General features: G+C 34.2%; 1 protein-coding gene across 1 annotated transcript in view; it reads right to left on the bottom strand.

Moving 5' to 3' along the window:
- Positions 1 to 15,345, bottom strand: part of LOC140450180 (lipase 1-like) — a 150,497-nt gene that overhangs the window by 63,679 nt on the left and 71,473 nt on the right. Inside the window, exon 4 of the mRNA XM_072543636.1 lies at positions 3,577 to 3,750. Within this exon, the coding sequence (XP_072399737.1) occupies positions 3,577 to 3,750 (174 nt within the window). The remainder of the gene's footprint in view (positions 1 to 3,576; positions 3,751 to 15,345) is intronic.

The raw sequence follows: 15,345 nt of genomic DNA, 5'->3' as shown, positions 1-15,345 counted from the left end.
AAATGACCCAAAAAACTAAAGAAGCAATGCAATGTGAACAAATAAAGATGGAAAATAATAAGGACACGACTATGGAAACCAAAGGGGCAAATGCAAGCAAAAAAGATAATTATACAGGTAAGCAAACAAAAAAAGGATATAATAAATTAAGGGAAAACCAATTAAAAATAGCCAAGTGTTAGAAATATTTATGAAGAGAAAGGAGTAAAAACCTTAATTAGCATTTTGAATTAATACGAACTGAACTTTCTTGCTCTCCAAGACACAATACTTAGGAAACCGGAATATTAAGTCAATAAAGTAATCTTGTTTAATAGTGGTGTGGCAAAGGATCTGCTGTTTTTACGGAAAGTACCGTAAAAGATTTATAGTCAACGTACATTATTCGAGCGAAGATAAAGACACCGATATAGAAATGGATTTTTACCAACAATTTGAAGACCTTCTAAACGACCTACCGAAGTACAATAAAACTAGTCAAAGGTGACTTTAACGTAAAAATAGCAAGAGAATACATCTAAAAAAATATCAGGGGAGGAAAGTAAACACGAAACTTCAAATGAACACGGCATCCTGCTAATAAATTTTGCAATAGAAAAAAATATGAAAATCATCATATTTTTGTGATGTGAGTACACATTTTGACACAAAAAATATCTATAATACAACATAGATCTCCCCTGATGGTTATCCTGCTAATCAAATAGACCAGATTTTAATTAAAAACAACCACGTCAATACCCTCACAAATGTTAGAAGTTTCTGATAGGCAGACAGCAACACAGACCATTTTATGCTAGTAGCGACTATTAAGAAATTCCAAAGAAGTCTAAGCAGAAACTAAATGCAACCAAGCGTTTCAATATAAAAAAAGTAAAGGATAAAAACTATTAGAAGACACAATTTCAAACGAAGATACTCACCAAGAATGGACACAGATAGAGAAGATAATAGTGGAAGCGAGAGAAAAGACAGTAAGAAAAATAAATAAAACAAAGCAAAGAAAAGAAGAGTCCCGGAATCACATGCTTCTGCAGAAGTAAAGAAGGCATGCTAATAGGTGACTTAGAAAGAAAACTAGAGAGGTGGGCAGAATACTTTGAGGAACTGCAGAATTCAGATGAAAATATCGATGGTATAATATACTACAACAGACAATAAGTTATTGTTTTTATAGACGATATTGCATCGATTGCGAGATAAAAATTAGAACTCATAAGAATATTCAAAAAAATGGTAGCATTCAAAAATAAAACGAAATATTTTAAAATGAGGGCAAAGAAAATAAAGCTCAAATATCACCTAAGAGTAAGTAGCGGAAGTGGAGAATATTGTTTTGAAAAAGAGGATCACTTCAAATACCTTGAAGTGGCAATTACAAATAGAGCCGAAGAAGATAGTAAAATAGAAAAAGAATTACTAAAGGAAGTAAAGCTGTAGGAGCACTAAACAGAGATTAAATTGATGTTAATTTCCAGGAATGCGAAAATCAGGATTTACAAAAGTATTGTGCAACCTTCGGTTATCAATATTCGATATCTCCCTTCCTTAAGCTCTATTTCTATGGAAGCTTTTACCGTTGTGTTGTTATCTGTGGCTATCTGTTGAAAAAATTTTTGCGCCTGTAACATCTCTAAAAATTTGCCTCTTGTCAGTGATCATAAAATCGATCTCCTTCATAGTCTTTTCATCTGGGCTCTACCACATCCATCTCCAATGGTCTTTTTTTGGAGAAGAAGCTGTTTATTTGGAATATATTTTTCCTAGCAGAATACTAAGTAAAGTTTCACTGCTCTCATTCCTTCCTGTTTCTCAAACCAAATCTTCGCAGTGATTTATCTATCTTATCTACCTTTGTATCCGTCGTAGCGTTTACTCACCACATAGGATTGATATAACGTTGTGGTATAGTTTTTAGCTGAAAAAATGTCGTAAAATTCTTCTATTTCCTAGTTCGCATGGCTACTTGTGTGGGCATATACTTTTGCCCTTCTTGGTTATCAGATTGTTAAAGTATATCTTTCACCAAGTTTTAAGTCTAAGAAAGGGACTTTAGTAGAGATATCTTTTACTGATATAATACTGCTTTCATGTTTTCTGTGTAAGAAGAAGCCAAGCTCTCCCGTTGTTTTAGTTTTGCTACCGATCTGATAAAACAAAAAAAACCTTATTTTATTTTCTCCAGGTTTTTTCTTGTTATTTTACCTTGCTTATACCTATCATAACCCTTTTTATTTTAGGTTTTATTGCTTCTATCTCAATTATTATTTCTTCTGTTGATAGCTAGGGATAGTCAATTGCGTCAATTCCTTGAGTTACTCTACTACCTTTTGGATATTTATCCATATTTTCACATTCTCATTCGCAGAGTTCGTGTTGCTTTTGTGAAATCATTCTTTTGGTCTCCTGGCGACACATATGTATTTCTGTCTTCTGGATCTTTCGTTCTTATTCAAGTGATAAATGCCTTTTTCTGTGGATTTGCTGTTTACTTAATCTCATCTATAATTTATTCGGGATTTGCTTTTCTGCTTTTATCCTGCTTCTATTCTGCTGTTTTTACTTCATCTACAATTCCTAGTTTTGCAGCCAGTTTTATGTTGTAGAGGAATTATGTTAATTTATCTCTTAAGCTACCTACAATATATTTTATTGCTTTAGGTTTGGAGTCGGCTCTATTTTCGTTCTCGGTTTGTGTGGTATTTTTTTATAGTTTATAGTAACCTTAGCTACCAACAGAGAATGGTCAGGAACACATTACGTATTAAAAAATGCTCGTAGGTCATTTGTTTTTTTTTGTGGCTAGATTAGGTAGTCAATAATTAATTGCGGTTTTTTTTTTGGTTGAATCCATATAAATTTATAGATTTCTTTGTGCTGAAAACATTCATTCATAATCTTTAAATCTAAGCTTTGAAATATGTATAAGCGTCGTTTACCGTTGTTGTTTATTCGTTCTGCTTGATTTTCCTCCACTATAGCCTTACTTTCTTTTCTTTCGACTCTAGCGTTAAAGTCTACTACTATAAATATTTCTTTGTTCTGTCTATTTATAAAAAGGTCTCTCATTATGTCCATTGTTATTATCTGTTTTGCTTTCTCTGAGCTTTTAATATTTTGTTTTGAGTCTTTTGTGGACAACAATGTTCACTTTTCCTTTTTTTAATTACCTTGGGGATACATACCTATATCTATATTATAATCGTTTCAGTTTTCTGTTTGCTTGATCCGTAAACCTCGAATATTTCATATGGCAAGTCTCATCGTCCTTTTTTATAGTATTCGTCATCTTTCATTTTCATCTACTTTCTGAGGCTCTTTATCAAATTGATCTTTTAGCATATTCCTTTTTTTTCGTTTCAACCCTACTTCTTTGCCTGCGCTTGGGAGCGGCAACATATCACTAAGTTGCTCAGTTCATCCAATGGTCTGAAGGCAAAGGTTTTATTGAATGATTCATGTTTAATTGAAATAAGTTTATCCTCATTAAAGATAAAAAAAAATACGTTTATATTATATAATATATACGGATTAATGTTTATATTACATATATAAAAGTATAATGTTTATACTTACAAAGTCCAACAATTTTACACGTGTGTTTAATATAATATCGAAAACCAGGTTGCATTTCAGATCACGTAACCATTTAGAATTATGTTCTCCGCATAACCAGTGTACTATGTAGTAAAGAATTATATCTTTAAATACTGGTTTAATTTCAAAAAACCCAATTAATTCTGCAAGTCTCTAAAACATATAGACACATTAAACAAAAAATTAATATATTAATACAGTTAAATAATAAAAAAAGAAATATCTAAATTCTATTAAGTGAATAAAATAAATAAAAAATTGTGAGAAAACTATTGTTTTTCGAGGACCCTCTATAGCATGTTAAGACTTAATTTATAAAATAAAGATTAAGCCGAAGTACACGAGCTTGAAATAGATTGGAAAGTAAAAAACATTATTTCACTTTCATAAAACTTAAGCCAATAATGTAGGCAACCAGTATCACTATATCGGAATTGGTTGATTGCCGGTTGTAGGGTGTGTATAGTATCATAATGTGTGTGTATAGTATATAATTAGAAACAGCACTGAGATGAATATTATAAAAATATTCAAAGCGGCTGTGAACCATATTGTAATATATTTAAGAATACATCAACTAGAATATCAGAATCAGGACCTTTCAAAATTGTTAACAGGTAAATATCTATATTATAGCATAATTTTTTAAAATTCACTATATAGGCAACCAATACAACATTTTGGCATCCTATTTGGTACGAAATTATATATCTTACTCATTTTTACAAGCTTCCCATCATTTACCTAGTTTTGCAGTAGTCAAATTTGCTTCCTTATTGGCAATATTATAAAATAAAAGATATGTTTCAGTATATATATATATATATATATATATATATATATATATATATATATATATATATATATATATATATATATATACATATATATATATATATATTTTTTCTTAAACTGGTTGTAGGAGGATGAGAAAACATCCTACCAGTGATGACATATGGGTTAAAAAGATGACCTATTTCCAAAACAGGCGCAAATCGTCTGCTCGTCTTCGAAAGGAAGATAGTAGTGCAGAATAATGGGCGCAGTCAATGAGAATGGTATTTGGAGAAGGCAATATAATTTCTATAATTTCGAATTGTACTAGAAGTATAAAGAAATAGTAGAACATAGTTTTTGGAGAAAACAATAAGAATGGTATTTGGAGAATGCGATATATTTTCGAATTGTACTAGAAGTATAAAGAAATAGTAAATGGTAGAAATGTAATATCTTTCATAAAAATAGGTAGACTTAGTAGGGCTAGACATATGTCAAGAGCAAATGAAAATTACTCATTCAGAAGAACCCTAGTAGTGATACCAGTAGGAAAGAGGAGTAGAGGTAGACCAAAACTGAGATGGAGCAAACTGGCAACGGTTGGCGAAATAGACCAGGGAAAAACCACTGATGATGATGATGGTAAGTCTGTTCTGTCCTCCCTGATATTTTTGATTAATTTGGAAGGTTAGTTTAATGTTGAGCAAAAATATATTATGCTGTTGGTTGGCTAATATTATAGCGTATCCTGTTGGCAGTTGCTTTGAAAGTCTGCCTCGTACTCCACGTTTCAAATACTTAATATAACATAATAATAAAACATTTTTATATGTTTTATTTAAGATTTTTTTAAAAAAGATTGATATATGTCTTACCACCAAAACTTACTAACTTACTATACTTTCAGTCTAAAGCATATCATGTACACTACACAACCCTCTTAGATAATAATACATGAAAATACAGTTTAGCACATAAGATGTTTAAAACATTCTATAAAATTAGCAGCAAAAACGTTCTGTGATTTAGCTCGAAAGGATTTTTTAAATAAATATACCTTGTATAAAGATTTTTTTGCTAAATTGTTTGTCTTTAATAGTGTTCTGAAGGTAACTCTGCCTCTACTAACACGATATCATCTGCAAAGAGCATTGACCAAGGAACCCCCTACCTTACTTTTTCCGTCAGTAGATCCATAACAAGATTAAACAGGTAAGGAATTAGTGAAGAACCTTAATGCAAATAAACGGTCACAGGAAAACTTTCGGTCAATTCTACAGCAGTCCTTATTTTGGTGTACGCTCCCTTATACATATCCTTCACGAGCCTTACGCACTTCTCAGGAACCCATCTCTTTCTCATACATTTTCATAGCTTCTGTCTAGGAACTGTGTCGTAGGCCTTCTCAAGATCTATAATTACCAAACGTAGCTCTCTTTTCTTTTCGTCGTATTTCTCTTTTAACTGTCTTAACGCAAACTAGGTATCCGTTGTCCTCCTGGTATAAACCAAAACTTCTCCTATCGATGTCTCTCTCCCTAACCTTGGTTATACAGTTTTCTCCCAAATTTTCATTGTTCCATATCATTCCATAGTTTTTACAGTCCTAAATGTCACCTTTATCTTTATACAATGATACCATCACACTCTCTCTCTCCATGCATTGGGCATCCTTTCTTCCTCATATATACTACTCATTATTTGCCACAAAATAACACCTTTCTCTCCTAGATCATTCCAAACCCCCACAGGTGTGCCATCCAGTCCTACTGCTTTACCGTTGTTCGTCCTATTTAACGCCTTAACAACTCCATCTCTTGCTATTCGTGGTATTACATTGTCATTTGGGATCCCGCATCCTCTGTCTATTCTTTGAGGTTCTTCATTTAGCAACTGACTAAAGTACTTATACCATCTTTGCTTTATTTTTACATCGGTTCTTAAAACTCTTCCATAGGCACTCTTAATCTGTCGCACGTGGGTCAAGTTCTTTTATGACTTGTTCCTTGGTTTAGACATGCTCTATAAACTTTTTATCCTCTCGGATGTTTCCAACTCTTCATACAGCTGTGCAGACAATTTTTCCTTACCAGTAACTACAGCGCGCTTTGCTTCCCTCTTTGCCATCTTGTATATATCTTTATCATCCTCTCTTTCATCGTTTCACTACCATGTTTCTTTTTCTCTAGGAGGCTCTTTACTAGATGTTGTTTCTAGCACTTCCTCTTTCCCTCGCACCACAACTTTGCTGTTGGCTTCTCACCAGTAACTTACCGTATCTTTTTTCTCAAGCTCTTCCAGCACTTTGCTCTTAAAGACTATTGCTAAATTTTTATCCTTTCAGATTTGTGACGATAATATATTATTTTATCGTCTAGAGTACGTCTATGTGTTAAACAAAACATGTTTTCGTTCCGTCTCGAATAGTATAAAAGTCGAAACTGAAAGACAGCTAACCATTCTCGACGCGTTGAGTTGAGAATATTTGACCTTGGAGACAGGTGAGTTGAACGTGTCCCAAATCCTTCCGAACCTAGTCGATCTGGCGCGTTGAGCGAGATTGACAATCCTTCCTCTGGCTGCGTCAATCTGGTGCGTTGAACGATATTGGCGTATTCTTTCTATCTGGTGCGTTGAACTAGATAGACATCCTTATCCCTATCCAAGTACTCGTTCTGCGTTGAGGTACGAGTACGACCTCAATTCCTCGATCGCCGTATCTTAGTTTACCATATCGAATATCGTCACACCCATCTATCGAAATAAATAAACAGTACGTCTTTGTATTCAAATATTGTATTCAGTAGACACTTAACGATAATTACTTTTTCATTTGTATATGTAAATTCGAAATAAATGCCTATACGAACGAATCCTGTTTTCTCTGGCTGAATTATACTATCCGACCTCACAGGTTCAACTCTTTATTTTCTGGTGTCCTACTTGCTTTCCTTTCCGCCTTACCTTTATCTCCATATGAACTATCACCAGTCGGTGTTGAGTACCTACACACTCACCTTTTATCACTTTACAGTCCGTAAGCTCTTTTAGCTGACTGCTGCACAGCACGAAGTTTATCTGTCTTTTCCTTTCCACGCTACTATAGTTAAGTAATATACTGGTCTTCAGTCTTTATAAAGAACGTATTATTGACAGCTAAATCCAATGGCACTGCAAAGTCAATCACACTATTTTTTCCCATTTATTATTCTCATCCCCAAACCTCCATGAACTCTTTCTATTTCCGTTCTGTTTGTATTCTTCCTTTTTCTGTTCTTCACTCGCTACCTGTGAGGCGCAGACATATGATGTTCACGTTGGTATTGTATCCATTTAGACACTCGTTATTCTATTATTTCCTCTGGTTACCCTTACAAGATATTCCTTTCATTTGTTGTTTAAAATAATACCTACTCCATGTCTGCATCCATCTCCAATATATCTCGACTTATTACCTTTTCAATGAGTTTACTTCATACAAATAAGACCAATCCTTCTCCTCGACACGAAATCAGCGAATTCTGTCCCTTTATCTGTCATGCTTCCGACGGTGAGAGTTGCTCATATCAATTAGTGAAGAGCCATATCAATTACTTTGTACATCACTTTAGCAGATTACAACAAAATTTAATAAGAATGTTATCGGTTTGAATTTTGAACTAACCATGCTGAAACTTACAGAATAGTAGATACTGTAACTTTTGTTTTAAACGTACAATGTCATAAAATTTACAATCTACAACTAATATATCTATAAAAAACCTATTTAGTTTTTAAAAATCTATTTAGGCGTTTTTAGTTAATTATTTTATTATTTATAAACAATACTGTTCCTTGCATAACGTATTAGTGGTAATTTTTATATTAGTATTAGTTTTAGTGTTAGTGTTGGTGTAAATCTATTATCTTTTGTTTATTCCTTACATACCGTCCAATAGCTTATCTATCACGTAACAAGTGCATATATGTATACAGGGATGAGTGTCTTAAGAACCGGCAAAATAACGAAAAAGATTTATGAAACTCAAACATTTTACAAGATCATTTCAGAAGCAACATATTGTCGTTTATACTAAGAAGGAATGATGTGTTACTTAAAACATATGCGTGTGAAACACATTTGTAGGTTCATTTCAGAGTTCATTGTCTAACTTTCACAGCCATAAAGCAAAACAAAAAAAAAACGTAAACATCTGATCATTCGTATCCTAAGCTCTAGACTAAGGTCTGATCTTGTAAAAAATTTTTTCATGTTCATGAGTGTTATGACGAGTTCTTAGCAGGTTCGATTCTTAATATTGAGTTACACTGGCTATATTTCCCCCAAATATTTTATGAAAGTTACCTGTTCCATTATTTGCCATTGGCATAGAAATGGACGTTTATTGGTATCTTTTTTTTTAATTTAAATTAATGTGTCTCGGCTGCAATGGCCATTGACACAAACAATATTGTGTACAATAATTATTACAATAAATACATGTTACTAATTGCTACAGGATTTGACAATTGGGCTTCGGCTCGGATTTCATTAAATATTCATGTGTGAATCGGGTATATCCTATACTTAATCTTCGGATGACAGCTATTTCGTTTCTAGACATATTTTCAAAATTTTCAACAGTCTGCCGGATCTCAAGTAATGCACTCTTGATTGTGTTCAAGTGGGTTTGCCAGGTATGATATTGTTGTTGCTTGAAAATTTGCTTTAGGTCATTACGGATTTGAATATGTTGGGCTTTTAAGGATTGACTGTTTACACAAGAAGCTTGCTTGGCTGCTTGGTCTGCTTTTTCATTACCGGGGATGCTGACATGGGATGGTAGCCAGATGATCGTGACATCTACACCTTGAAAAGCGAGTGCATTGTGTGTCCTATGGATTTCTTGAACTAAGGGAAGCTGAGAGTATAGGCTTTTTATCGATTGTAGTGACGACAGCGAGTCTGTGCATATTGCTTGATTTCTATGATCTGTTTTTAGTTTTTTAAAAGCCTCTAGTATCGCATAAAGTTCTCCAGTGTATACGCTGCATAAATTCGGTAAAAAAGATGATTTGATTACTTCATCATGTGTGGTAACGGCACATCCAACGCCTGCTTCGCTTTTGGAGGCATCTGTATACAGAATTGTTTGGAATTGGTACTTGCTTATAATTTCTTTGAAGTGTTGCCTTATAAGAAGGCTTGAGGTTTCATGTTTACTGCATTCTAATAGACAAGTGATTGAATGTGGGATTGGTCTATTCCAAGGCGGGGTAACCGGGATTGGGAAGGGATGTGTTTTAGTAAGGTCGATGGTATTTCTTAAAGTTAATTTCTGGATGCCTATTATTGATTGGATCCTTTGTGGGGTCTCCCGAGGCGATGTTGAAGAAATTAAATGGTAGACTGGATTGGATGGGTTTGCGGATACGGAAGCAAAGTAAGATTGAAGAAGATACTGTCGTCAAATCCAGAGAGGTGGTTCATTAGCCTCGCAGTAAAGGCTATCTATGTGATTGGATTTGAAAGCGCCTAAGCAAAGACGAATAGAAGTGTTATGCACAGAGTTCAGTAGCTTTAAGTCAGATTTTGATGCAGACATATATATGAAGCTGCCGTAGTCCTGTTTTGAGCGGACTAAAGCTCTATATATTAAGTAAGATGGTTTCGTCCGCACCCCATGTGTACTTTGATTGTGCCTTGATGATATTGAGTCTCTTCATTGCATTGCCCTTTAATACACTAATATGCTGTTTCCAAGTTAGCCTACTATCAAACGTTAAACCAAGTATTTTGTGATGAGTAACTAGTTGCAATGGAGTTCCATTAAGGGTGATAATTGAACTTTGGCTGCAGGGTCTTCTGCTAAACCGTATTAATTTGGATTTAGTCGTTGAAAGAGCTAATCCGGTTTTTTTGGACCATTCGCTAAGTTAATTTATTGCAAGAATGAACAATGTTGTACTGAGTACTGAACCTTGTGGAACTCAATTATTTTCATGAACACTTTGAACGTTCTTTGTTGTAAAAAGTTTTTTATGAAGGAGTAAATATTTCCTGTTATCTTGTATTGACGAAGCTTTTCAAGAATGGCTTGGCGAGAGATAGTATCGAAAGCTCCTTTTATATCAAAGACAGTAGCGATCAGATCCTGTTTGTTTGAAATAGCGGAAGCTATTTGTGTTTGTAATAGCACTAAATTGTCAAGGGTTGAACGGTGACGTCTGAAACCGGATTGCGCTGAGTCGATTATTGCATATTTTTCGAGAAGCCATGTTAATCTTAAATTAATCATTTTCTCAAACAGTTTACATAATGAACAGGTTAGAGAGATATGTCTGTATGATTTTGTTAGGTTTGAGGATAGATCAGATTTTTTTATTGGTATGATAATTGATTCACACCACAGTTTGGGTAATTGCTGAGTATGCCATATCTTGTTATAAAGATTTAGCAGTGTTGCGAGGCTGGAATGAGATAAATTTTTGATAAACATAATTGGGATATTGTCTGGTCCAGCGGCGGAGTTCGTACAAGAGGATAGTGCAAGTGCTAATTCTTCTTGTGTAAAAGAAAGGTTAATAGCATCAATGTCGTGTCTACTAATTTGTGGAACAAGAGGAATTTGTATATTCTGGTCATTTGGACTTTCAATCTGTTCGACTTCAGAACTGAATTTCCATGCAAAACTTTCAGCAATGATTTGAGCAATTTTTTAGTTATCTGTTATAACGTTTCCATTCAGTGATATTGCTGGAATTTTTGGAGGAGTTTTATGACCCTTCATTTGTCTTATTTTTATCCAAACTTTAGATGGTGGAGTATCACTAGTAATTGTAGAGACAAAATTTTGCCAGGAATCATTTTTGCTTTTTTTAAGGACATATTTCGCTTTGCGATATCTGTTGAGGGCTGTTTTGCATTGACGTACAGTTAGTTCACATTCTGAATTCCACCATGGTATGCTTTTTTAGATGGACAAATTGTTATTTTTTTTACATGATTTTCTGCAGACATAATAATGCAGTTGTTAAAGAGAGTTATTGCCTCGTCTATATCTTCAGATTGTTGAAGTAGTAAAATATGATCTTCGGCGATAGTTTGAAAATTATTCCAGTCCGCTTTAGCGATATTCCATTTAGTAATGGTGCAAAAATTTTTATTGCTATTTGTTATGACTATCGGAAAGTGATTACTATCATATAAGCTATCTAAAGTATACCATGAGAGTGAATCGGCAGACTTGGGATCACATATGCTTAGATCGATAGATGAGTAAGTTCCTGAGGCGATGTTAAAATATGTACTGGCTCCACTATTCATCAGACAAGTATTATTGCAACTCAATACGGTCTCTACGGTTTTTCCTCTACCGAATGTTTTCTTTGAGTCCCACATGATATTATGGGCGTTAACGTCTCCAACTAATATAAAAGGACTGGGAAGTTGGCGGATTAAGTCATCTAACTCGGTTTCTGTTAAGTTATAATTAGGTGGAATATATGTACTGCATATGGTTATTTGGTCGGGACACCAGACAGTTATTGCTATGGCCTCCAAATTGGTGGTTAGGATATATTGTATAGAAAATAAATCATTAGACACGAAGATGGATGTTCCCCCACTTGCTCTTATAAACGTAGGCCGAAGGAAATGGTAACCTTCAAAATTTTTAAGTTCACGTCTATGTGTTTCCTTGAAGTTGGTTTCTTGAAGGCAGATAATATCTGCTTTTGTATTATTTAGTAATTGTTGTAAGCGTTCTAAGCGCGGGTAGAACCCATCGCAGTTCCACTGCACTAACGTGAAAGTAAAATATTTTTAACATTTAGAACGTTGAGAGGTCAGAGAAGAGTCGGTTAGATAATCTTCATCATTATTTGTAGATTGCGATGTTGTGCTTCCAATTTCTGAATTGTCGAAATTAAGTTGCTGTTTAATTTTCTTAGAAATCCTTGTAAATATATTCTTAATTGTTCCATCTTCCAGTGAAGGGTATATTCTAAACATGTCGTCGAGTAGTGATCTAACATTTTGAGTGAACTGCTGTGCTTCTTGTAGAGGGTTATTACTGCCGAATGAGTTTTCCAGAAAGGCAAGAAAATTTTCAACCGGTAAGGAGAATAAGTTTGAATTTTCTTGATAAAGATTATTAATTGTGAGAACAGAGGAGGCGGTTAATTTAGACTGATCGGGTGCGATTTTCTTGGATTTTTTAGTTTTATGCTTTATGGGTACGTTTGCATCGAGTGAAGGCATTTTTATGTCTTTGATGGGTAAGTTAGTAAATGTGTATGTTTCTTGGGAGGTAGAATCGCTGAGGTCAGAACGAGTTCGTTTCTGACCAGTGGTAGGAGGAAGAAATTCATTGTTTGCGGCAATAGAAGTGGTGGATATATCGACAGTTTTTATCTGTTGACTGGGAACTGCATTTTGTGTTGTGTTTGGTGGTGCCATGTTGTTTGATATTGGGGTAGCAGGGATGGGTTCAGCTGGGGACGTTTGTTCATTTGGGAGAGGATTGCTGGGGGGATTTTGACAGTTATTTGCTGTATGTCCTTGTTTTTTGCATAGAAAACATGCCATTTTGTCAGTAGAGAGAAATATTCTGTATGAATTATTGTCGAATGGAATTATTAATGATGTTTCGATTTCGAGGCTATCTGTAGTTGGAGTAACATATACCTGTCTTCTGAAGCTCATAATATGCGTAAATTCATCACCAGGGATTCCAACTTTGATATGTGACACTGGTGAAGCAAGTTGAAGACCAAGATCTTGAAGGTGTTTTTCTATAATTTCATGAGGTATTGATGGACAGACGTTGGAGATTATTAGTCTCTTGGCTGGGGTTACCAGTCTTCTTACGGGTAATTCTACAGAGTTGATTGTAATCGTAGGATATTCTGTTAAAATATGTTTTATACGAGTTTAGAATTTGTAAAGTAGATGCATATCCGGTTATTGGAAATTCTTGAGGCGAAGCATATGTTTTTGGGGCTAACAATGTTTTGTATGGCTTTGACGTAGTCGAGTAGTAATAAGTTTGGTTCAGCATATATTAATATTACTTGATCTTTTTTGGGATATTTCGGTTTGGGTTTTGACATAGTAGCAGTTGCTTATGAATTTGGATTATTACTGATGATGCTGTTTCCAGACATGGTGTTGCTAACTGTAGGAGAACATTGATTTAAGTTGTTACTCATGTAGTCAAAACTATTTTTGGTTTTAGTGTATTAAAGTTTCGAGTGATAGGCAGCGGTTGTAACGCATGTCTGTATTACTGGTTTCCTGTCTAAAACTTCGACGAGCCAGTCCCTGATAGGACTGACTTCGAATATGGCAAAAAAAATGTCAACACAGCTGAATGTATTGGTTAGAAAAGTATTAATAAACAATTTCTTACTGAATAATAATACAGCTCTTGACGTTAAAAACTCTACACAACAATTACTAATCACTTTTTGATGGTAAAATACTTTTAAAAACTGGTATTTACTGTGATAAACAGCAAATTTTTACACTGATTCACAGAGCGGTATGTACTCGTTCGAATCGATCGAATGACTATTGGTATCTTTGAAAATACTAGAATTAAACTTTTGGAAATGTTTAGATGTAAACCAAACATTTAGCTAAGATGGACTACCGCATTTATTATATTTTTTAGATGCTTGCTATTGGGACGGTATGGTCTTAATTGCACATTGGACCTTCAAATACAGATTACACAATAGCGGTGACAAGACTATAAGACGCAACACTGTCGCGCTCTTTGTCAGATTCGGGTATCTTTGGATGTTGTATGCTCTTTTTTAATTGTTGCGGTTTGCTGCCAATATAGATCTCAGAATTTCGATCATCTTCTGATGGTTAACGTAGTCAAATGCAATAAAGCGTGCATATACATCTGCATTGTTGTGTTAACATATTTAAGTCAAAGCTTCTAGTGTTTCCAATCTGTTCCGAAATCCAAATTGACTGTCACTTATCTTAAATTCACACTTCTTGTAAATTCGTGTATGGATGATTCTGAGAAAAGTTTTAAAGATATGAGAGATCAAGATTAATATCCCATAGTCATCGCTTTGTGAGGCATTGGATTTTTTGGAAATGTAGCATTTGCATTTTTTTGTATGTATTAAAAATTACCCTGTATGTATTAAAACACCGAATAATATTTTCAATGCATTTCTATTTCCTATCGTATATGTTAAAACACCAAAAAAGTATTTTCAATTCTTTTACATCGCTGGAGTTGATAATAAACACATTTTTGTTTATATAACACACATAGGTATTTTTTCAGTATATCTTTCATTGAAGCCACTTTAGGATATTTTGCACGTCAAATACACAGAAATTTTTTCATTTACGTTTGCTTTTTATTGAGTTAGGCGACTGATGACTGTACAATGGATCGCCAAGTTAATCACTTCATTGTTAAGTCCGGATTTAGCTTCAAATTCGTTATTGTTTTTCGTTTTTCCCCTTTTTTGTCATGGAAATATAGTATAAAGTGACAGTAGCAGTTGAATGCGTAGTTACAGTTTGAGGTTGGATTAAGATTTTAAAGAGAGAAGACGCGGCGTGGGTATTCTAAAGAAACCGGCAAATTTTGTTGGTGGAAATGTGAATTATACTCAAATGTAATGTGTCAGTTTTTGTCTGAGTAATCACCGTTTTGTTCATGCTGTGTTTTACCTTAAGGATTTATAAGACGGCGTTCCAAATAATTTTATAGATGTACACATGGTTCCAAGCAGGAGCTTAAGTTTTTTAAAAGCCAAGCTTTGAAGATTTCATAATTCAGTGCTCAGCTTCCATCCTCTATTTGTTGCCTGGTCATCCCAGACCATTTTGCAGCTTGTGAGACGCATTTGTGTTATTTTGCAGTGTTTAGAAAACCAGTTCCAGTTCCAAAACTTTTAAAGGATATATCATATTCAGTGAAATCAGGTACTTTTTTTGTTAATTTTTTTTTA

Source organism: Diabrotica undecimpunctata, chromosome 9 (assembly GCF_040954645.1).
Source record: "Diabrotica undecimpunctata isolate CICGRU chromosome 9, icDiaUnde3, whole genome shotgun sequence".
Classification (NCBI taxonomy): domain Eukaryota; kingdom Metazoa; phylum Arthropoda; class Insecta; order Coleoptera; family Chrysomelidae; genus Diabrotica; species Diabrotica undecimpunctata.
The sequence above is the reverse complement of the archived record's forward strand: the minus strand, read 5'-3'. Positions and strand labels throughout refer to the sequence as shown.